The sequence below is a fragment of the Lynx canadensis genome, chromosome E3, assembly GCF_007474595.2.
Source record: "Lynx canadensis isolate LIC74 chromosome E3, mLynCan4.pri.v2, whole genome shotgun sequence".
NCBI lineage: Eukaryota > Metazoa > Chordata > Mammalia > Carnivora > Felidae > Lynx > Lynx canadensis.
In genome coordinates, this window is record NC_044318.1 from 4,215,433 (window position 1) to 4,236,203 (window position 20,771).

The window sequence follows — 20,771 nt, forward strand, 5'->3', positions numbered from 1 at the left end:
TCCCTCGCCATTTTGTCTGTGTCCGCATGAGCTCTGCCGCGACGCCATCCTGCTCACCGCGCCTCCTCCCTCCAGCTCAGTCTGACTGTTCTCTCTTCGTTTTCTCCTCAGTTGAACTTTGACCTGGACCGGGGCGTGTTTCCAGTGGTCATCCAGGCCGTGGTAGATGAAGGAGATGGTGAGCGGCCTTTCCTTGTGCATCCCCCTTCCAGGCCGTGGACGCTTCTCTCCTCAATCAGCCGAGGAGTTGATTCCAGCCAGACGTGATGAAAGATGTTGGCTCAGCCCACTTAGCACTTTTAAGGCCGTAGGGTTCAAGCCCCAAGCTGTCCGTCTGTCGGGCCCCCTCCAGGGCTGTGGGGCCCTCCCTTCAGCTCCTTCTCCCGACTCAGGAATTGCCGGCTGCCTGGCTTCCACTGTGGTAGCAGCCGCTAGACAGGCCTCAGGTTTTGTGTCCGCCCCCAGCGGGTCGGTGGAAGACCAGAGAGCGGGGCGGCCACGCTCATTGGCTGACCGGCCCTGTGTCCTCCTGCCGGGCTTGCCACTGCTGTGGGCTGCAGCCCCCCAACCCCCAGCGTGGGAGCCCTGCCGGCCGAGTCCCAGCTCCTCGGCCCTGCGGAAATGTCCCTCCGTGCAGAGCCAGCCGTGGAGATGTGGCCAGAGGGAGCAGTGGGCCCCCAGGCAAAGGAAGGCAAGATGAGGACGGTCCTCCCTAGGTTTTGGGGTCTCTGGCAGAGAGCCTGGGAAAGCACCAGCTAGGAAGAAGTTCAGGGTGGGGGGCAGAGGAGGGACTGAGGCCAGCTCTGACCACCCGTTCCTCTCTTCCCCGGGCAGTTGTGGAGGTGACCGGCCACGCCCACGTGCTCTTGGCTGCCTTTGAAAAGGTGAGTGCCACCCTGCCCCTTAACTCTGACTGTGACTTGGGAGCGCTGGGCAGAGGGGTGCTGTTTTGAAACTAGAAGTTTGAACTTGGGGTCTGGGCCTTGGCCAAGTGGGCTTAGTGCCCTGACGTTCAGGGCAGGTGGGAGGCTCTCCACATATTCTGGGCTCCAGGAGGCTGGGCTTCGAAGCAGCATCCCCTGGGGGAGGGTTTTCAAAGGGTGTCTGGTGTGTGGTTAAGGGGGCATCTCCCGTAGAACCCCCTGTAACCTGCCAGCATAGGGGCGCAGACACCCCCGTGGAGGACTCTGCTCACAGACCAGCTTCTCTCTGGGATGTGGAGGGGTCACCCAGGGTTGTCACCACCCAGGACCCCCGCCTTTCCCACCAGGGCCATGGGAACCTGTTAGCCTGGCCTGGTCCTTGCATGCCTGCTGTGCCGTCCCTCCAGGTGGCTGTGTCACCCTGGTCCCATGGAGCTGGGTTGACCTCACATCCCACTGCGGCCTTTCAGACTTCTGGGGCAGATATTTGTTGTACTTACTTCTGGTGTCTGTGAGGACAGAACTGGGCCCATTGTTTGTCGTGTCCTTGGGTCACATCTAGGCCCTCCTGGGGTCCCTGAGTTGGGGATGCCTCACATATAAGAGGCCATTTACGTCCAAGGATTCACTTAATGCTACCTTCGGCCTGATGTGTATTTGAACTTAGATGTTCGTTCGTCTGTGTGGACCTGAGTTCCCAGTCTCCCCTGCTGTTCGTGTGTCGTGGCCACAGTACTTAGGGTGCGGTGGGTGTGTTGGCTGTGGTGGTGGGGATTGTCAGCCTCTCCATTGTCTCCGTGTTAGGATGTCATGGGGTCACTGCTATTCATGGGGGCCAGCAGTTGTGTGTGTGTTCACACAGCAAGCACGTGCGTGGCTGTGTTGGGAGCAGATCCCTGCTCACTGAGACCCTTGCTGGAGGTGGTGGGGTGAGTCCCTGTTGGAGAAGGCCATGGCTGACAGCCCCACGTCCCCAGAACATTGGCCTGCACTTTGAGATTGTAAAGTGTTTTCAGCACCGGCCTGTGGCCTGGGTGGACGAGGATCAGGGACCCCATGAGGAAAGCAGACTCAGGCTGCTTCTTCTGGGCTTTGCACTGCACGTGGGCATCTGCTGACCCCCAGCCTTCTCAGCCCGGTGTGTGTCTGCATCCTTGAGAGCATTAAGGGCAGTGCCCAACTCCTCCCTGTGATCTGGGTCTTTCCAGACACCCCAGGGATTAGTGCAGCTGGGCCTGAGGCCCCTTTTTATTTATTTATTTTTTTTTGATTTTTTTTTTTAATTTTTTTTTTTCAACGTTTTTATTTATTTTTGGGACAGAGAGAGACAGAGCATGAACGGGGGAGGGGCAGAGAGAGAGGGAGACACAGAATCGGAAACAGGCTCCAGGCTCTGAGCCATCAGCCCAGAGCCCGACGCGGGGCTCGAACTCACGGACCGCGAGATCGTGACCTGGCTGAAGTCGGACGCTTAACCGACTGCGCCACCCAGGCGCCCCCTGAGGCCCCTTTTTAAATTATCTGTCTTGTGCCCCCTGCCTCCCCCTGCCCAGCCCCAGGGGCTGGTGACACAGAGCGCCCAGGGCAGAGGTTGGGCCTCTCCCTCACCAGCTACGCTCCCCAAGCCCGGCCTTGTCAGAAGGGATGGTGGTTTCCTGTGCGTTGGTTGCTCTGGTGGAGTTAGGGGCCGTCAATGGCAAACATGCCGTTGGCCTTTCCAGTCTAGAGCCCAATGAGAAACTGCTTTATTTTTGGAGTCCGTCATCCTGAAAATGCCTAGTGTTGGTCTCCGTTGACTCGGAGGGGCAACTGGTGTTGTTGCAAGATCTCAGGTCTTGTCCCTTAATTAACCTCCTCCATCTCCTGGTAGTGTGCCTCCCCAGATACCACCAAACACATCTATCCTCTTTAGTTCTTGGACTGTTTAGACTTGGGGCTTTCCTGTGTACGTGTGTGTGCCTCGTCTCGTGTGCGTGTGCATGCTTTATCTTCCTGGCTGGGCCGTGCCCTTTCGGGGTTAGAACTCGGTTGTCTTAGTTCTTGCCATCCAGGTGCTGCTTCTTGCTATTGGGAGGCTCTAAGAACTCCAGCCGATGGTCATAAACCTGAATGTGCTTAAGAGGACTGCCCAGAGAAAGTGGGTTACTTGCGTCAGGACGGACCCAGGAGGTGGTCCTCTAGGTAGTTTCGAGGCCCAGTCAGAGGGCCACATTTGGAGACAATGGCTGGGCTCCGTCCTTCAGCTGTGGGTGTAGAACGGCTGGGGAACGGCCTGCAGCTTGCCAAGCAGAGTGCTAAGTGGTACCCGCTTGACTGAGTTGATCTCTGCGTCTTTCTCCCCTGCAGCACGTCGACGGTAGCTTCTCTGTGAAACCTTTAAAGCAGAAGCAAATTGTAAGTCTGGTAGAAGAAACATCAAGATCCCTTTTGACTTCAGGGTCATCATCTGGGCCCTGGGAAGTCTGGATCTGCCTCCTCGGGTGTGTGCATGTGCCCGTGTCCCAGCATTGACTCCTAGCCCCGAGTCTCGTCTAGCTGCACAGGGCATGTTTGTGGTCCATAGACCCTTGTGGGAAACACAGCAGCTCAGGCCGCTTCTGAACTTGGTCAGTGTAAGGGCTGACTGGTCAGTCTTGTGCAGCTCGTGACTGGTGGGTTCTAAGTAGTTTTTCTCTGGGGAGGGGGATGGTAAGGTGGGCAGAGGGTATGGTTGCCTGGCCCATATAGAGGCTGGCACCATGCCCCCCAGGGGGCAGAACCACTGGGCCTCCCGTCCTATTGCCTGTGCTACTGGTTGGGCTGGGCAGGTAGCAGATTCTCTGCCCTTCTCCTGGCGTGGGGCCCATTCCCTGAGGTGCGGGTGGACAGAATTTCAAACCACGACTGCCCAGGGAACCAGGTCCGGCCCCTGGGAAGTGGTGTTGGGCTAGGTGGGTGCAGAGGAGCCCTTGAGTGGGGGCAGGCAAGTGCCCGGCTACCTCTCTGCTCTCCAGGTGGACCGGGTCAGCTACCTGCTGCAGGAGATCTATGGCATCGAGAACAAGAACAACCAGGAGACAAAGGTATGTGCTTGTAGTGACACCCGCCAGACGTCAGATGGACCTCCCTCCCTAGCTTTCCTTCCACCCATATAGGAGCAGGTTCCTGGAGGGACTTGCCTGGATCTCCCAGTCCTGGCCAGGGCCCGTGGGCTGGTGGTGGATGAGCTAGTCCCCTTGTGTGCCTTCTCCTGGAGGCCCTGGGACCCCAGGCTCCATTTTTCCTTACCTTTTTAACAGAGACGGGTGCCTGGCTGGCTCAGCCAGTACAGCGTGTGACTCTTGATCTGGAGGTTGTAGGTTGGAGCCCCATGTTGGGCATAGAGATTACTTAAAAATAATAATAAATCAGTAAGTGAATAGGATCTATGGGATATTTTGTCCTTTTTCCAGCAAATTCACTGGCTTGTTAACATCATTGGGTGGCCACCCGTCAGGTTAGCAGAGATAGCCTGGGGCTGTGGGACCCCGTGCTACCCTCCGCCAGCCGGCTCACCTCCCAGCCACGAGCGCCTGCACACTTGTAACTGAAACGTGTGTCTGACAGGGCCGTGGTCCGGCGCAGCCAGGGAAGGGTAGCAGAGAATCAACCTGTGCCTTTGTCATCGTTTTAAAGGCACAAGTGAAAGTGCCATCTCTTAAAAACGTCTGGAAGTCTTGCACCCCAGCTTCTGTGATCTCTGGAACCCACTAGAGGCTGGAAGTCAGGGCAGCTTGGTGCTTGATCAGGCCCTTAGCCTCAAGTGAGTGCCCTGTGTGTGTCTCACATGCTAACACTGGAGGCTGGCCGACTTTCTGTTAAGGGCCCAGAAGTATATATTTTAACTGTACTGGCTGTACCGTGTCTGTCGTGTCCGTTCAGTGCCCTGATTTTACGTGTAGCGCGCAAGTAGCCGTAGCCGTCTGGAAACCAGGGGGCAAGGCTGTAAACTTCCAGTAAAACTTTATTTATGGAAGCGGGTGGTGGGGCCACAGTTTGCTGTTGTGCAGCGTTGCCGTCTTCTGATCCAGACACTCATTTCGATTAGGCGGGTTGGGCATGTCAGTCCTTTTCTGCTTTAACCCAGGAAGTGGGTACCCTGTGCAAGACTTGCTCCGTAGCGTTGGGTCCTTTCCACGGTTTCTTTTTGGTTCTGAGGAATAGAAGGAGACCAGAACTTTCGGGGTTTGGTATGTGTGTGGGTGGGAGTCCCAGGCTCTCCTCTGTGCTGGGCCGCGCACAGGCCGGGACTGAGCTTGGTGCCCTGTGAGTGCGGCTCTGGGCCACGTGTCCCGAGGGAGTCCTGCTCCGGGGTGACCTTCTTCTGCTCTCTCGGGCTCCCCTCTGCCACAGCAGCCCCCAGGGGAAGCGGGGGACGGCCGGGGGGACGGCCAGGGACGGAAACGCCTGCCCGCCTCCCTCCCCGCCCCGGCCCCTTCCTCTGGCCCGTGGGAGCCCACCGACCCCGGGGCCCTTCGTGTCCCTGCAGCCGTCGGACGAGGAGAACAGCGACAACAGCAACGAGTGTGTGGTGTGCCTGTCGGACCTGCGGGACACGCTGATCCTGCCCTGCCGGCACCTGTGCCTGTGCAACTCGTGCGCCGACACGCTGCGCTACCAGGCCAGCAACTGCCCCATCTGCCGGCTGCGTGAGTGGGGCCTCCCGCCCAGGGCACGGCGAATGGGACGTGGAGGTGGCGCGGGTGGTCAGCAGCCACGGCGACCCCGCTCGCGCCTGCGTGGCTCCCCTCCTCAGAAAATTAGACTCGGGGAGTTAACGGCCGAGGAGGGTGCGCCAAGGAGGTTCTTGCAATGAAATTGCAGCTGGACAGAAATCGACCAGTGAATCAAATCTTTGTTTATTTTTAAAAATACTTTGATTTCATTTGTTTTGAGAGAGTGTGCGTGTGCAGGGGGCGGGGCCGTCAGAGCAAGAGAGAGAGAATCCCAAGCAGGCTCTGCGATGTCAGCACAGAGCCCAGCGAACTGTGAGATCGTGACCTGAGTCCAAATCAAGAGTCGGACACTTCACCGACTGAGCCACCCCGGTGCCCCTCAAATCTTTAAATGTCACATGGAAAATATTTTGATTTAAAAAACCATCCCGGTGAGGTGGAAAGTGAGCTAGGTGGAAGGTGATTGAGGGATTGGTTTCCTGGAGCCCTTCAGACATTTTCTCAAAGTTACCGCATGGAGTGTGATTCTGAATGGTGTTTGTCTTCCAGTGGAGGAATTTAAACATTCTCAGGGCAGAAAATCCCACGGATCAAAATGAGCATCAGGCTGGTGGGTGGGTCCCGGCAGGGAGGGACCAGGGTGTGGGTGAGGAGAGAGCCCGCTCACCGCTCACCGGAGCTGCAGGTGTCATCATTTAGTAGGTAGATGATGGCTTTTTGGAGAAAGCCTTCCTGCCGTTTCACACCTGGGTGTGCTGGTCACAGCGTCCTTGGGGCTGGGGGCGGGGGAGGGGGTACTCCTGCTTCACCCCGCGCTCCCGAGCCAGAATGCAGCCGTGTGACCAGAACTGCCATGCTTGTCTTATCATCACTCTCCGGGGCTCAGAGGAAACCTGTGCAAGGTCACAGCTAGTAAGGGGCGGGGGTGGGTCTCCACTGGTTGTCCCCTGAGACAGACAGGTGTGTGCACGGACCACAGGGCAGGCTGAGCACGTGGAGGTAGAGGATGAGGCCGTGGGGTGTGTGGGGTCCGGAGCCCAGCCCTGATGAGGTGTTGGGGGTTGGGAGGGGAGGCTGCAGGGGGGCCGTGTGCTGGCCCTGGAGGGACAGGCAGCGGAGCGGGGCCCCCAGCCTGTGCTGGGGCGGTTGTAGCATGGAGGGCCGGTAGCCTCTGCTGTCTGAGCCCCGACCTCCCCCACGTGCCTCGCCTCCTGGGCATTTTCAGGGGTGTGGGGTGCATATGATCTGGAGGCTCAGGGTCTAGACAGCCTAGAGCGAGGGTCCCTGGCAGATGTATGTAGCACTTGGGCCGGACGAGCTGGACCAGGACCCTTGTCTCTGGGGCCCGCAACCTGGGGTGACTGCTGCTCACACTGAGGATGTGGTTGTCTCTGGTCTTGTTGCAGCGAGTGCTGATGCAGTTTGTGACTGTGTGTTGTGTGTGTGCACTTCTCGTAAACGTTACACTCTTGTTAGTGGGCCTGACGTTATACCATCGATAGTCTGCCTCCTAACTTATTCCCAACTCTGCTGCTTCTCGTTTCCCGGGATAGAGAAGGTGCCGTCGGCGACGTTCACGTACATACGTCTGCCTGCCCTTGGTATAACTTCCAGGAAGACACTGGCCGGTGTCCAGGCCCACTCGGCTTTTAGCTGGTCACCAGGTGTGACCCAGCCACGCTCACCGTTGAGTGCATAGTGGGGGCTTTGGCATGTGAGAGGCTGCCATGCCCTGCCTGCTGCTCTAGCAGCTCTGCCTGAGCTGGGGACAGTGCAGGACCCGGGGGAGAAAGCTCTCTTCTGGGCTGTTTCATTATGACTCTGTTTTGCTTCGGATTCGGAAACGTGGCTTGACCCAGGACCACTGTAGGGTGGGTGGCCAGCATCCCCGGAGCCTGGGGAGCCGCAGTGGTGCTGGAACTGGCTGTCCCTTACCTGATGGGCGCCCTTCCCTCTGCCATAGCTTTCCGGGCCCTCCTGCAGATCCGGGCGGTGAGGAAGAAGCCAGGAGCCCTGTCTCCGGTCTCCTTCAGCCCTGTTCTGGCCCAGAGCATGGACCACGATGAGCATTCCGTAAGTGCCTCTTTCTTCTTTGTTGAGGGGTGTGCAGCAGAGTCAGGAGGGGGTCTGCAGGAAGCCCCTGACCACTTGCAGAGACCCTCAGGCGTCCAGATGCCCTCAGGGCTTACCTTTGTGTTAGTGGCTTCAGGTTCCCAGTGGGGCCTTGCTGGTCAGGGACTCTGAAAGTGTGGCTGGAAGGAAGGGCGGGGCCAGACTGCCTGCCTCCCTCTGTGTCTTCCGCCTCTCTGAGCCTCTGCCCTCATCTGCCTGCCACAAGTGGTGGTGAGGTTGACCAGGGTGATCCAGGCCGGGCCCAGTGAGCCCCGGCTCCGGGGCGTGTTGTTGTTTGCCGAGAGCAAGGGACACCCGATGGCAGGTAACCTTGGAGCGTCTGTCACCATCATTCTACCAGCCGTGGGCCACTCTGTGGGTCCTGGGAAGTGAGGTGTCGTCCAGAGGACGGCTGCAACATGTCCGCCACGTGTTCTCTGCCCCTGAAAAGGGGTGTCCGGTCTGGACACACAGGAGGGTACGTCGGCAGGTGTCCACCTTGCTTCCGGGAAACCATAAGGTAGAGCTTGTGCTGGCAGATGAGGGGAGTCGGAGTCAGGCTTTGGGGAGAGAGATGGCTCTCTGGCTCAAGAGATAGGCAGAAGGCAGGGAGAGATGTAGAGACACAGAAAGATAGGCAGAGAGATGAGCAGAGACACAGAATCACAGAGGCACGGAGAGAGACACCAGGAGAGATGAAGAGAGACAGGAATGAGGGCAGGAAGGTAGGTATTGAGACATGGGCAGAGAGGCACATCGGAGACAGGGATAGGGTGGGAAGGGGAGGCTGGCAGGGCAGGCAGGGCAGAAAGGGGCCAGGAGCAGGCCAGGGAGCAGGCAGAGGTCTTGAGCTCCTGGGTCCCAGACGGCCACAGCAGTTGTCAGCCAGTGGGTCTATGTTCTTGGCTCTCGGCTGAGGTTGTTGGGATTCATTGATTCTTAGAGGCCCTGCCAACTGTCTACATGGGACAAAGGACCCAAACCCTGTGGTTTGCACACCCACAAGATGGGTTCCTGCATTGGGCCGGTGGGCGTAATGTTTGGCCCATATGGTGTTTCTGAATATTGGGCCAAAGTTTGCTTGTTTATTTAAATTTTTTTTTGTTTTAGAGGGAGAGAGAGCGTGAGTGGGAGGAGGGACAGCGGGGAGACAGAATCTTAAGCAGGCTCCACGCTCAGCATGCAGCCCACCACAGGATTTGATCCCACGACCCTGGGATCGTGACCTGAGCCAAAACCAAGAGTCAGGTGTTCAGCCAACTGAGCCACCCAGGAGCCCCTTGCTCCAATGTTTAAAAGTCTGTAGGGGCTCCTGGGTGACGCAGTCGGTTAAGTGTCTGACTCTTGAACTTGACGCAGATCATGGTCTTGTGGTTTGTGAGTTTGAGCCCTGTGTCAGGCTCTGCGCTGATGTACGGAGCCTGCTTGGGATTCTGTCTCTCCTCTCTGCCCCTCCCCACCTTGTGCGTGTGTGGGGACTCTCTCTCTCTCTCTCTCCCTCTCAAAAATAAATAAACGTAAGAAAAAAGAAAGTCTGGAAATTTTCCTTAAGACTCAGATTTCTGGCTTCTCTTTCAAAATATGAACCTGTGGTCTCACAGCTGGAGCAGACACAAGGCCGCCCTAAGGTGGGGTCCCATCACTCCCACTCATCCCGGACCAGCGACACTATGTGTTTTGCCTGCTGGGCCCCTGTTGGCACCAGGGCTTACTACTCCCAGAACAGCCCTCCAGCAAATTTCATGTTGGGCTCGAGGAACATCACATACTTCCTCCAGCAGTATACTTCCGGTAGAGAGAGGAGCAGCGCTGAGGTGTGATTGGTTCCTGATGGAGGAGTCACTGTTTTGGAGGGACGGACACCCAGGGGTGGATGGCGGGTTTTTTGTTGCTTGTCTGTGCCACTCCAGGCTCTGCCCTGGCGTCTGAGCATCAGGCCTGACCTTCCATGTTTGCCCCTCTTATCCCAAGGATAAGTACAGGGCACACTGAGGCTTGGGTTGTAAGCTTCACCTGCCCCGGAGGGCCAGTGCCTTCCCCTCCAGAGGGTTAAGGTAGGGTACGTGGGTTCTTGTTCTCTGCCACGTGTCCCGTCTAAGCAGTTTCCACGAAGCGCCACAGAGAAGCCAAATTTTCTTCAGTGGGTCTGTTAATGTTATCAATGAGTAGGGGTGATTTGGGACCAATTTTTCTCCCCAGCTTCCTCGAGGAGTTGGACATTGGTAATAAGTTTATACAGAGCCTCAAAAACGTGCAGGAGCCTGTCCCTTCCCTGTGCCTCGCTGGGCCCACTTGTGGGGAGCGCGTGGCCACTCTCCTGCCTGTGCTGGCCAGGACCGGCTTCTTGGGGTGACCCAGACCACGGGTGGGCAGTGGGACAGGGATGGGCTCCACCAATGGCATGGCCTCCTGGGAGTTGCATAAATGTCCAGGCCCAGGCCCCTGGGGCAGAATCTGCACTTGGTCAGGTCCCCGAACTTCATGTGCAGGTACGGTTTGCCAGGCACAGGCTCACGGCTCACCTGGAGGCCGGCAAAGCTGAGAGACCCCAGCCAGCCAGCTCCAGCGCCGTTCGGGGGGTGGCAGTCGTAAAACGTATGATTTTTATCTTGACAGTGTCCCTTTAAAAAATCAAAGGCGCACCCCGCCTCACTGGCCAGCAAGAAACCTAAAAGGGAAACAGTAAGTGTGTTTGGCCCTATGGCTACATCTTTGCCCCGCACCCTAATGATTAAACCAATGACAAGTATGGGAAGTCATTTTCACCCCAGGCTAATGTGTTTGGTTAATTTAATCTGTCAAATCCACTCTCCCCAGTCCCGGCGTCCCTGCCCAGGAAGGGAGTTTTGTGGAACAAGCAAAGCTCAAGGTCTGTCGGCAAAAAGCCAGTGTCTCGGATCCCCGCTGCCAGGCGGCAACGGCGCCCGCCTCAGGCTGCCCCTTCTCGCCAGCTCTGCTTCTGCCCGTGGTCCCCAGTGGCCTCGTTTCCCTTTTTTTTCTTGCTGGCAGTGGAATGATGTCGGAGGTGGAACTCACGTTGCTGCTAGTTTTTGCAAACAGTCTTCCTCGCGCTTGCCTGTTGTCCTGCATCCTCTGCCTCTCCCCCTGGATGTGAGCTCTTTGGGCCGAGGACTTGGTTTTCTTGCATTTTCCCTGCATCTCAGGGAGCAGGCGGGCGGCCTCTGCCTGGAGCCTTCACTGACGCCTGTGGCCCCTTGGCAGAACTTAGAGAGGTGGAAATCCCTGGAGGGCCATCCCAGGGATGGAGGTAGAGGTTTTTCCCATTTGGAGGGTGAGGAGGTTCAGGTTGGGAGCAAATGCAGGGCACCACAGGCCCAGGTGACCAGGGGACTCAGGAGGCTGTGTGCTGAGGGCAGGGAGCCCCCACCCCAGCCTTTCTGCCTTCCCTTGGTCTCCAGGGTTGATCCGTCGCCGCCCTGAAAGGCGGCTCTCCCTCCCTTCCTTCTGGGGAGCGGTCAGGTGGGCGGGGCTTTACCTGGGGCGCGCAGCTGGGCGATTGCCCTTCACCTTGTTTAGTGTGGCCTGGGGGCCTGACATTTCCCAGCACCTGGGCATCTCCCCACCTTTAACCCTAAAGCAAGTCTCAGTCTGTTGATGTGCTCCTCTCCCAGCACTGGAGGAGACTGGTTCTGAACCAGGGGTGCCCGTTAGAACCACCTGGAACACGCATCAGCCCCTGTGGACGCTTGCTTCAGGCCCACTGAGGATCTCGAGTTGGGCCAGATGCCTGTGTTGGGCAGAGCTCCTTGCGGGGCCAGGCCCTCCCTGGTCTAGAACACACGCGGCTCCACTGGGCTCTCCCGCCTTTGGCATGGCTTTGCTCTACACCCGCTCCTGAGCCCTCCTCTCTCTCTCTGACCCCTCACTCTCCACATGTGCCAGGCAGGAACAGAAAGCCAGGTAGGGGCTGGCCGAGACCAGGGGTGGGGAGGCTCTGCTGGGCGCCCTCTCTTCCTTCGTCACGGGCACCGAGCGGGCCATGTGGGTGTCCAGGGCTGCAGCCGATGACTAAGGGGGCCCTCAGAGGGTGTCTTAGGCTGCTCTGGTGTTCTTGGCGTCCCTCTGAGGGAGGTAGATATAGGTCTCTGGAAGGTAGAGTGGACAGGAGATGGTCAGAAGGCAGGTTCTGGGGAGTAGAGCATCCCTGGGGCACAAGGCCAGTGTCTGGGGCTTTGTGGCCCAGGGCAGTGGGCAGGGAGCCTGGCCAGCCCGTCCCTCACCTGCTCTTGTCCCCACAGAGCTCTGACAGCATCCCACCCGGCTATGAGCCCATCTCCCTGCTTGAGGCGCTCAACGGCCTTCGGGCCATCTCCCCGGCCGTCCCTTCAGCCCCCCTTTACGAAGAGATCACCTACTCAGGCGTCTCAGATGGCCTGTCCCAGGCCGGTTGTCCCCTTGCTGGGATCGATCGAATCCTGGAAAGCAGCCACCAGAAGGGCAAGCCGAGGAGCAAATCCCCCGACAGGTGAGGCTGGCGCTAGGATCCCCTTGGGGGTTGGCATGTGGCAACCCAGCCAGGTGCTCTGTGGCAGGTGGCGGGGGGTCTGCGGTGTCCGGGAAGAAGTGCAGACACTTGAGTTTTACAGTGCTCTGTTGGGGAATTCACCAGAATGACCCCGGGAACCAAGAACCAGTAGCAGGTTAGGTTTATGGCTAAGGCTGGTTACGACAGACGAGACGGCAAAGCAGCAGAAAAGATGCACTGGTGGGGGTGCATCCTTCCCCGTCCCAGGCCACGCGGGAGCAACAAACCACAGGATGTAGGAGGGAGCCCCGTGAGTGGCAGGGTTCCGGGACTTTCTGGGGTCTTGTCACATGAGCACGTCCTGCTGTGTGAGCACCAGTGGCAGCCAGACCCGGGCCCCGCCAAACCTTGCTCACGACGTTGCCCTTGTTACGCCCGCCAAGCAGAGGGTCCCGTCACGGTTTACCTGGACGCGTGTGAGATGCGGGCGACCAGCCTTCTGTGTTAAGTGTCTCCACGCATGGGTGCTCTTCTTTTTTAAGAAAAGTTTAGGCAGAAGTTCTGCAAAACCGGCCACAGCCCCCACGACTTGCACGTGTGACAGGACCACTCCACAGAGCAGCGTGGGGCTCTCTCCTGCTGCTCACCCACACCCCGCACCCCTGCTCCAGGGGTGGACCCTTACGACGCCCTCTCCTCCCGGAGATACGGAGCCCGTGCAGGCCTGCGCCAGCTCGCACCGCGCCAGCCCCTCTCCGGCCGCTGGGCCTGCGGGCGTTCTGCGTCTGCACCCGCCTCCCCCGGGGGCGTCTGTGTGGCAGCCCCCGGCCACACCCACGGGTGACGTTGGCTTTAGTGGGTTGGTGTTTATCAGCCACCTGTCCTTTACCCCCGTCTTCTCTTTTGCCAGCACCCTGCGGTCTCCGTCGTCTCCCATCCACGAGGAGGATGAGGAGAAGCTCTCCCAGGACTCGGACGCCCCTCCCCCGCTGAGTGGGGCGGGGCTGGCGCTAAGCAGCTCCCCCGAGGTGAGGCCCCCTCCCCGCCTCGCCGAGACCCATCTGTCACCCTGTCCCCACTGCCCGTCTGTTGGCCTCCCAGACCTGTGGCAAAGCGTGCCCTGGGCCGCCTCCACCGCTGCTCACGCGGTGAGCTCAGCTGGTTTCCCCATCTGTGGGGTGGGTCCTGTTTGGGGGGGCCGGCGTCAGCTCGCCCTGCTGTCCCCCGACGGCCTGCAGCCCCGTCCCCCCGGTGGCGGCAGCAGAGCTGCGGACACACTTTGTCCTCGTTTCCTAGAGCTTTGTGACGGAGGACGTGGACGAGGCGTCGGCACTAAAGCAAGGTAAGCCCTCCATTTTGAGGAGCGTGTTCGGGGCCTCGCTGCCGGGAGGTCGAGGTGTGTGGAGAGCGTGTGCCGGCTCCCCCGCTGGGAGTCACGGGCTCCTCTCTGCTGGCTGTCCCAGGGGACAGCCTCCGGCCACTTCTCTTTTTCCCTCCGTGCCCAGCCGGCATTTCCCAGTGGCAGTCATCTTCTTTCCTGCCTGGGTCTCTGCACATGGTCAGCTCTTCCTGCTTGTCCTGTACGGGGTCCTCAGGTGCCACCTGGAGAGGCCCAGGGTCCCCAGTGCGGGTGCACAGCTCAGCCGGGCCGCTCCTCTGTGTGCCCCTGTGTCCCGTGGAGAGTGTAGCGTACAGCGGCCTGCTGGGACTTGAGTCCCAGCCGCCACCGATGGGCCCTGGGCTCCTCGTGGGGGGATGATCCCCAGCTGACCTCCCAGTGGCTGCAGGATGTGACCAGGTGCTTCCCAAGCCTCCCTCTACCAGCTGGGAGATGCTGCCACTCCTTTGTCTCGGTCATTCCTCCCTACTGTTGGACAGGTGAGGAAACAGAGGCTCCAGGTTGGGGTGGTTGGAGGCCCCAGGCCATTTAATGTGGAGGTGACAGAGCCCGGAAGTGGCCCTGGCAAGCTGGCTGGCTCCCAGGCCTACAGCATGGTGAAGACCCCAAAATAAGCTGCAGCTGCTCAGTTGCTGTGACCCCCCCTCCTTGCCAGGAGGTTCCCAGCCGGCACTGCACTGGGTGACCCACGTCTCTCCCCAGCGTGACTCCCCACCCACCGTGTGTGGGGCCCGCCTGTGGGTTGCTGGGCCTGGGGCCTTGGGTTTGGGTGTGAGTGTTGGCGCCTGGGGCAGGGGGCCCATCAGGGGTGTCGTCACTTCTGCCTCCCAGGCTGGGCTCCTGGGTGGGCCTCACCCTCTCTCGACCTCCGTTCCTTCCTGCCTGTGCAGAGCATGTGCCCGACCAGGTGGCTCTCTTCTGTGCCCATCACAGGGCCCAGGCCCCTCGTCTGCGGAGGGGCCCTCCCCCTCGAGAGCTCCCTGGGCAGCACCGGGAGCTGCTGTTGAGAGGGAGGGTGGCCACATGCAGGCCCGCTCACTCCCCGCTGTGGGGCACGGGGCCAGCGGGAAAGGTACGGGTAAGCCGGAGATGTTAAATCTATCGCTATTCCTTCTTGTTTTTTTTTTTTAAAGGGGTACATAATGATTTTATAATAAAAGTCAAAACAAAAGCCCTGAGGTAGAGTTGAGAGAGAAGGGAAGTAAAGAAAAGCAAACCTTTGCCTCTCAGGCCTAGAGGGCAGAGGAGGGAGTCAGAGCAGAGTCTTGGGCTGGGACTGGACTCACAGTGGCTGTAGAGCCCTCAGGGAGGAAAGAGGCTCCCGGGGATCCTGACCAGAAGAGGGACGGTGGCCACCTTCGCCTGTAGACCTCTGACCTGCCCCCTCCTCTGCAGGGAGCCGAGTGCCATCCATCGAGAACGTCCTGCAGGACGGCAGCCCTGAGCCCTGCAGCCGCGGCCAGCCCCGCCTGCCGGCCGATATCTACCTGCCAGGTAACGGCATTTGAGCTCAGCCGGGGTGGGCGGGAGTGGGGGGCGCGGGCAGTGCTGTCACTGCCACACGGAGCTGGGGGCTGATCTGCCTGCTCAGGGAGCGGCTGGCCTGTCAGGAGCCTAGGTCTCCCTCCCTGGCTCTGCCCACACTCCTTCTGTCAACCCCAAAGCACAGCCAGGCCCCGGCTCCACAGTCACCCCTCCTGCAGCCCCTTGCTCTTTGGGGCAGAGCCTGTGCGTGAGGCCCCTTCACACTCCAGAAACAGCTCAGCATCAGGAAGGCAGGAAAGGCCCCTTGTTTAAGGAAGGTTGTGGCCCTTCTCTCTATCTCCTGCTTGGGGCCAGGCAAGCACAGCTAGTCCCGCTGGAATCCCTGACTTTTCATCCATGGGCCTGGCAGCCCCTGTTCGGGTGCCCAGCAGCAGGGCCTCTGCCCCAGGGAGCTACCAGCAGAAAATTACCTGCGTGCCCCGGGCCTGATGCTGGCATCAGCCCCCTACCACGAGCACCCACAGGGCCCAGGCCAGGGATGGAAGGATAGGCTGGGGTGCCAGGCGCCTGTAAGGCCCGAGCACAGTTGGGGAGGGGTCTTGCTTCTGCCCCCCTTTTCTAAAAGCCTCTGCCTGGAGCCTCCTGTCCCCAGCTCCTCTGGGTCAAGATCCTCAGCTTTAAGTTCTGGGCTCCAAAGATGGGGGGCAGGAGTCAGGGGTTCTCAGAGACTTCTGCCTGCTGCGTGCTAAGATGCCATCTGAGGATCTGAGATCAACGTCAACAGCCATGATGTCCTCGGAGAGTCTGGCTCCTGCCACATGTCTGGGAAGCACCTTTGCCACCCGCCTATCCCAGGACCCACCGCTGCTCAGTTCCCAGTGACCTGACCTGTGCATCTGGCCTACCTGTGATGTGCTTGGTTTGAAAGGGTCTCTTGTCCCGCCCCAGCATAGGGACAGGCAGTAGCCTGTGCAGACAGGCGGTCCCGTTAGCCCAGAGGGGCCACAGTCAGCCGGTGCAAGAAAGCAGGGGAGTGTGTTTCATCAGCACCCCGGGGCCTACCCGAAGAGAAGCCCGAGGGTGAAAGCCTTGTCGGGGACCAGTGTTCCTTAGAGTAACATAGAATTCCAGTAAGTTCTTTCAAGGAACTTCAATGATTTCGTTGTAATTAAAAGCTTGGGGTGCGGGGAGGGTCCAGAGAGGGACTTACAAGCACAAGTGTAGTTGTGATCCTTTGGGTGAAGGGGCACCTTGACCCCACCTGGCGGTGCCACCCCGTGCCCCACGCCAGAGTCTGCAGGTCAGGACAGGCTGGGCTCCACCCACAGGGGACACCAGGCCCCGTGGTGTGGCGTTCTCACCTCTGCCCCAGGCCGGTGGCAGGAGGCACTCTGCTGTGGAGGCGGTGGAGAGGCTGAAGTCAGCGGAAGGCCAAACCCAGCCCAGGGGCAGGATAGCCAGCAGGGTGGGGCAACACCGAGGCTCTTGGTCCCGTGCCCCACGGGTGTGGGGGAGGCAGCACTGTCAGGAGTTGGGCAGGTCCTCACCGAAGTGCCCGCCTTCATAAGCACGTGTACCTACCTGTCTTCCTTTACTTCTAAGCCGCACCTTCTGTTCCCATCTGGTGTGTGTGTGTGTGTGTGTGTGTGTGTGAGAGAGAGAGAGAGAGAGAGAGAGAGAGAGCGCGCGCGCACGAGAGAGAACCGGACGTGCACACACCGGCACAGCTCTCCCGTGGAGGCACGGGCATAGTTTTTTGAACCTTAGTGTCCCCTGTTGATTGCAGAGTTAGGAGGTGGGGAAAACCCATAAACTTAACTGGTGAGCACCTAGCTGCCGGGCGGGGCCCTTCCTGGCCCCGCCCCGCCACCCCTGCCCAGGCCTGTCCTGGCTGAAAGTCTCTGCGTTGGACTGTGGCCCGGTGCTCTGTTCTCCTGTTTCAGCACATCAGTGTGCCCCCCCCCCCCCATCCCACGTGCCCCCGGGGACTCTTGTCCTAAAGCAGTGCGTTTGCTGCGGAACGTGCTGGTCTGTCTAGCGCTTTGCTAACTGAGCTTCCATGTCTCTCCTCCTCTGCACAGCCCTGGGGCCTGACTCCTGCTCTGTTGGTATAGAGGAGTAAGCTGGTACGTGATCGCCTTCCTACGCGTTGTGGGGTGGCTCTGAGGGGCATCCTTGACAATGTTGGAGAGAGGACCTCGCCAGCTGGCTCTCCTGCTCCCTCCCTGGGGGGTTCCTTCCCCTTCTCTGGGCTTCCTCCGCATCCGTGTCTTCCCTGGGGTCCTGGATTCTGAATCCAGAGCTCCCCAAATGTGCTACACCTTTGCTCTTGAGAGGTGGTCCTGGGAGGTCTGGCCTTGGCTGACTTCCGGAGCCAGAACTTTTTCTGTCTGGACTAGATAGCCCAGGCAAGCTCTTCCAGGGCCTCAGGAATGGTGACAGCCCTTGCTGAGACCCCACTGTTGCTGCTCACTAACCTGTCCCCCAGCCTACCTGTGGAACCTTCTGGAACACCAGCACATGCTGAAATCGGTCTGTCAGGAGGCCATATGAGGTTGACCCCACGTCATCGCCCACCCCCCCACCCTGCCAGGGAGTTGCCCTCTACCTGGGTGACTTTGCCAAATGATTGTTTCATGGAAGGCTGTTCCAAGAGCACCACCAGCACATAGGCAAGTGCTTTGAGGACTGTCTTCCCTTCCTTTGCCTGATGTTAGCGGCTCTGGAAACCTGGTGCCTCCGGTGGCCCAAGTTTTCCCAGACCTGTGTTGGGTGGAGCGCGCCAGCAGGAGGCCCGGCCCGGCCCGGCCCGGCCCGGCCCGGCCCGGCCCGGCAGCTCCGGCTGGCGTGCGGCCGTCCCCCAGGCAGCTGTCCTGAGCTTCGGTGTTTGTCCACTTGTTTTGACGGCTGCTCTTATGTTCCCACGCGAGCCTTTCTTGCTCTCCTTGAATGTTTCTTCTGACAAATCTTACCCACTGTTGAAATAGGGCCCAACCCTTGCATAAAGTTGGCCCTGTCCTCCGTGTCATTGCTGAGTGCTGTGATGGAGGTGAAACTTCCAGAAGTAGAAAATACACACAGGTCAGGCCGAGCTACGGAGAACTGGATGTTGCCTGCAGGCTGCATAGCAGAGCTGAGTCCCTGCGTGAAGCCACAGCCCCTAATAGTTCCCGCACCTCAGGCTGTGTCAGTCTTCATGTGGCAGAAGCACTCCTTGGTTTGCTGTTGGAGGAGTGTCCTGGGGAGCCCGTCCTCAGCAGGCGGGCGGCTGGCAGCTGGTGTCGTGCGGCCCTGAGCGTGGTGCCGGTCACTCGTTGCTGTAGGCCTGGGTCACAGCTCCAGCACCAGCACCCCGGGGGGCAGACTCGGTCCAGGGACAGAGCGCCTCGTGGCATCGGGAGGCGACAGTGTGGAAATGGCCAAAAAGGCCTCTAAAGAAGGCTGGGTGGGGTCCTGGGGCTGCTCTGAGCACGGGATGTGCACCCCGGTCCACGTCCACTCCCCTCCGGCTGGGTGTGACTGAGTTCCGGCCTAATCAGTAGTAAAGCCCTGAAGGACGGCGGCTGGTCAGATCCCAAGAAGCGCGGACCGGGCAAGGGAGGAGGCCCAGGGGGCCACGAGCCCACGGCACCCGTTGCGTTCTGTTCTGGGGCATCGGCTGGTGCCACTGCCTGGCATCTGCTCCCAGAGGGACGGACCCCTCTTTCTCTGTTAGGACCTGGAACTCCAGGTCTTTGTGTGGTCCTGCCACAGCACACGGTAGGGGGTGCTGGGTGGCCCTGTCCTCGGTGGGGGCTCCTGGTTGGTAGATACACCCTGATGGGTGAGGTGGGGCCTTGCCCGGGCATCACCCCTTCTCCCTCTGCTCCTGCCTGCAGGATGGTCCACCTCCGTGGAGATGCCCCGCAGCCTCCGTACCACTGGCCCACCCCGGCCTGTGCTTGGTGGCCCCAGTCCTGACTCTGGGGCCACCGAGCTGACCCCACTCTGAGAGCCTGGCCAGGCTGGCAGCATGGAGCCCTCAGCTCCCCAGACTTTGCCGAGGGGCCGCCGGATTCCAGCGTGACCCCTGGCCTCTCCTGTCTTGCACGCTCTGCGTGGCCACTGGCTCCGAGGGGCCGGACGACCCTTGATTGAAGAGCACAGCGGACAGTCTCCTCTGACAAATTCCTTTTTCTATAGTTGATGTATTTGTAAATGGTACAGATGAAGGACAGCAGCTTTCTGTCCTGGGCTGTGAGCTCTGGGGTTTCCCCCAAATGCCCCATTGGCTGAGTGGCCAGGACCGGGGCTTGACCACCCACCTGCGGCCTGGATTGGCTTCTCCCGGCACCCCAGCCACTGGGGACTCAACAGCCTGAACACTCAGCACAGACTCGCAGAAGAACGGTGTACTGGTGGGTGAGGTGCTGTCTTCACAAGAGGTGTTGTAGGGGGGCCTTGTCGCCAGAGGAGGAAGGGAAGGGGGGTCTGAGTCCCGGTCAGTGAAGGAAACCGTGCCTGTCCCCTGTCCCTCGTGCTCCCGTGTCCTCGGCAGCCTGGCTGTTGCTGCTGCTTCCCCTTCCTGCTCCGGCCCTGGAGGCGGTTGCCTCCCACAGCCGACCTTCCCCGCGGCCCGGCTCAGCCCTGGGCAGGGGGGTGGTGGCCACGCAAGGCTGCCGTGTGGGTCTGATCCAGGGGCAGAGGCACAGGGGCACAGGCCATCTGCAGCACTTGGTGACCGGCGGCCCCTCTGCCGGCCCTGCACCTTCTCCGAAGTGGCTCTGATCACACGGCAGGGCCCTCCAGGTGAAGGGGCTTCCGCTGGGCTAGTGGGGCTGCCGTCCACTCACCCCGGGGAGGGCTCTGAGCAGCTTCCCTGCTTCCTCTGCACCATCATAATGTCACTAGTTTCTCTTGGATTTGACCTGTCTGGGGTCCCTGAGGTGGACCTGCCTGGGGGAGGAACATCCCATCCGAGGTGACCTTGTTCTTTTTTTTGTTGTTGGGTTTTTTTTTTGTTGTTTTTTTTTTTTTGTTTTTTTGAGCAAAACTCTCTGGGCAACAGAGGCAGAGGGGGCATCGAGCCCTGGTGCGCCAAGGTGAGAACCGCCTGGGGGGACCTTGAGCCAGGTGGTTGGGTCTGTGCGGCTCCCTGGGGCACAGACACGTTCCTGGCCTGGGGTGTGGCACGCAGAGGGGCCCACTTCCTGGGGTTCTGCCCTGGGAAGGATGGTTCTGGGGCAGCCAGCAGCAGTCCGCAGAGCCCCGGGCCTCACTGGCACCCCTCCCGAGGCTCGCCCTGCAGGGCGCTCGGGAGAGAAACCAGCAGTGTGGGATTCGCTTTCTGTGCAGTCGAGCCCGTGAGCAGAGCGCTGCCTTACACACAGCCCTCCGCCAGGCTCAGGCCAACCTGTCCCAGTCGCCCGACTCCCCGGCCCCCGCCCCCCCGCGCGCACGCCTGCACATACGCCAGGGTGCGCACGCGTGAGTGCCGCACACATGCTCGCAGGCTGCCTGCCCCCCGACCCACACCCCGGCCTCGCCATTGGTATTGGTGCCAGTACTCTGTCTGAAGGCCGGGATGCAGACTGGCCTGTCTCGGACTTAACACGTGCTCTCATTTGACGTACTCTGGCTGGTTTTTGTTCGTTTTTACTGTATATTTATAGTAATAAAATCATGCAGCAATA

The 20,771-nt window shown here is 59.8% G+C and overlaps 1 protein-coding gene across 4 annotated transcripts in view; it reads left to right on the plus strand.

The window, feature by feature from the left end:
- Window positions 1-20,771, plus strand: part of MGRN1 (mahogunin ring finger 1) — a 53,277-nt gene extending 32,506 nt beyond the window's left edge. The window contains exons 6-18 of one of the 4 annotated variants that reach the window (XM_030300298.1): window positions 112-178; window positions 835-884; window positions 3,270-3,317; window positions 3,917-3,985; window positions 5,431-5,590; window positions 7,581-7,690; window positions 10,346-10,411; window positions 11,989-12,215; window positions 13,126-13,243; window positions 13,512-13,557; window positions 15,010-15,108; window positions 17,181-17,225; window positions 18,978-19,056. In XM_030300298.1, the coding sequence (XP_030156158.1) occupies window positions 112-178; window positions 835-884; window positions 3,270-3,317; window positions 3,917-3,985; window positions 5,431-5,590; window positions 7,581-7,690; window positions 10,346-10,411; window positions 11,989-12,215; window positions 13,126-13,243; window positions 13,512-13,557; window positions 15,010-15,108; window positions 17,181-17,221 (1,101 nt within the window). In that variant the 3' untranslated portion in view covers window positions 17,222-17,225; window positions 18,978-19,056. Of the gene's footprint in view, window positions 1-111; window positions 179-834; window positions 885-3,269; window positions 3,318-3,916; window positions 3,986-5,430; window positions 5,591-7,580; window positions 7,691-10,345; window positions 10,412-11,988; window positions 12,216-13,125; window positions 13,244-13,511; window positions 13,558-15,009; window positions 15,109-17,180; window positions 17,226-18,977 lie in introns of all 4 variants that reach the window. The other 3 variants (XM_030300295.1, XM_030300299.1, XM_030300296.1) reach the window with 3 other exon arrangements.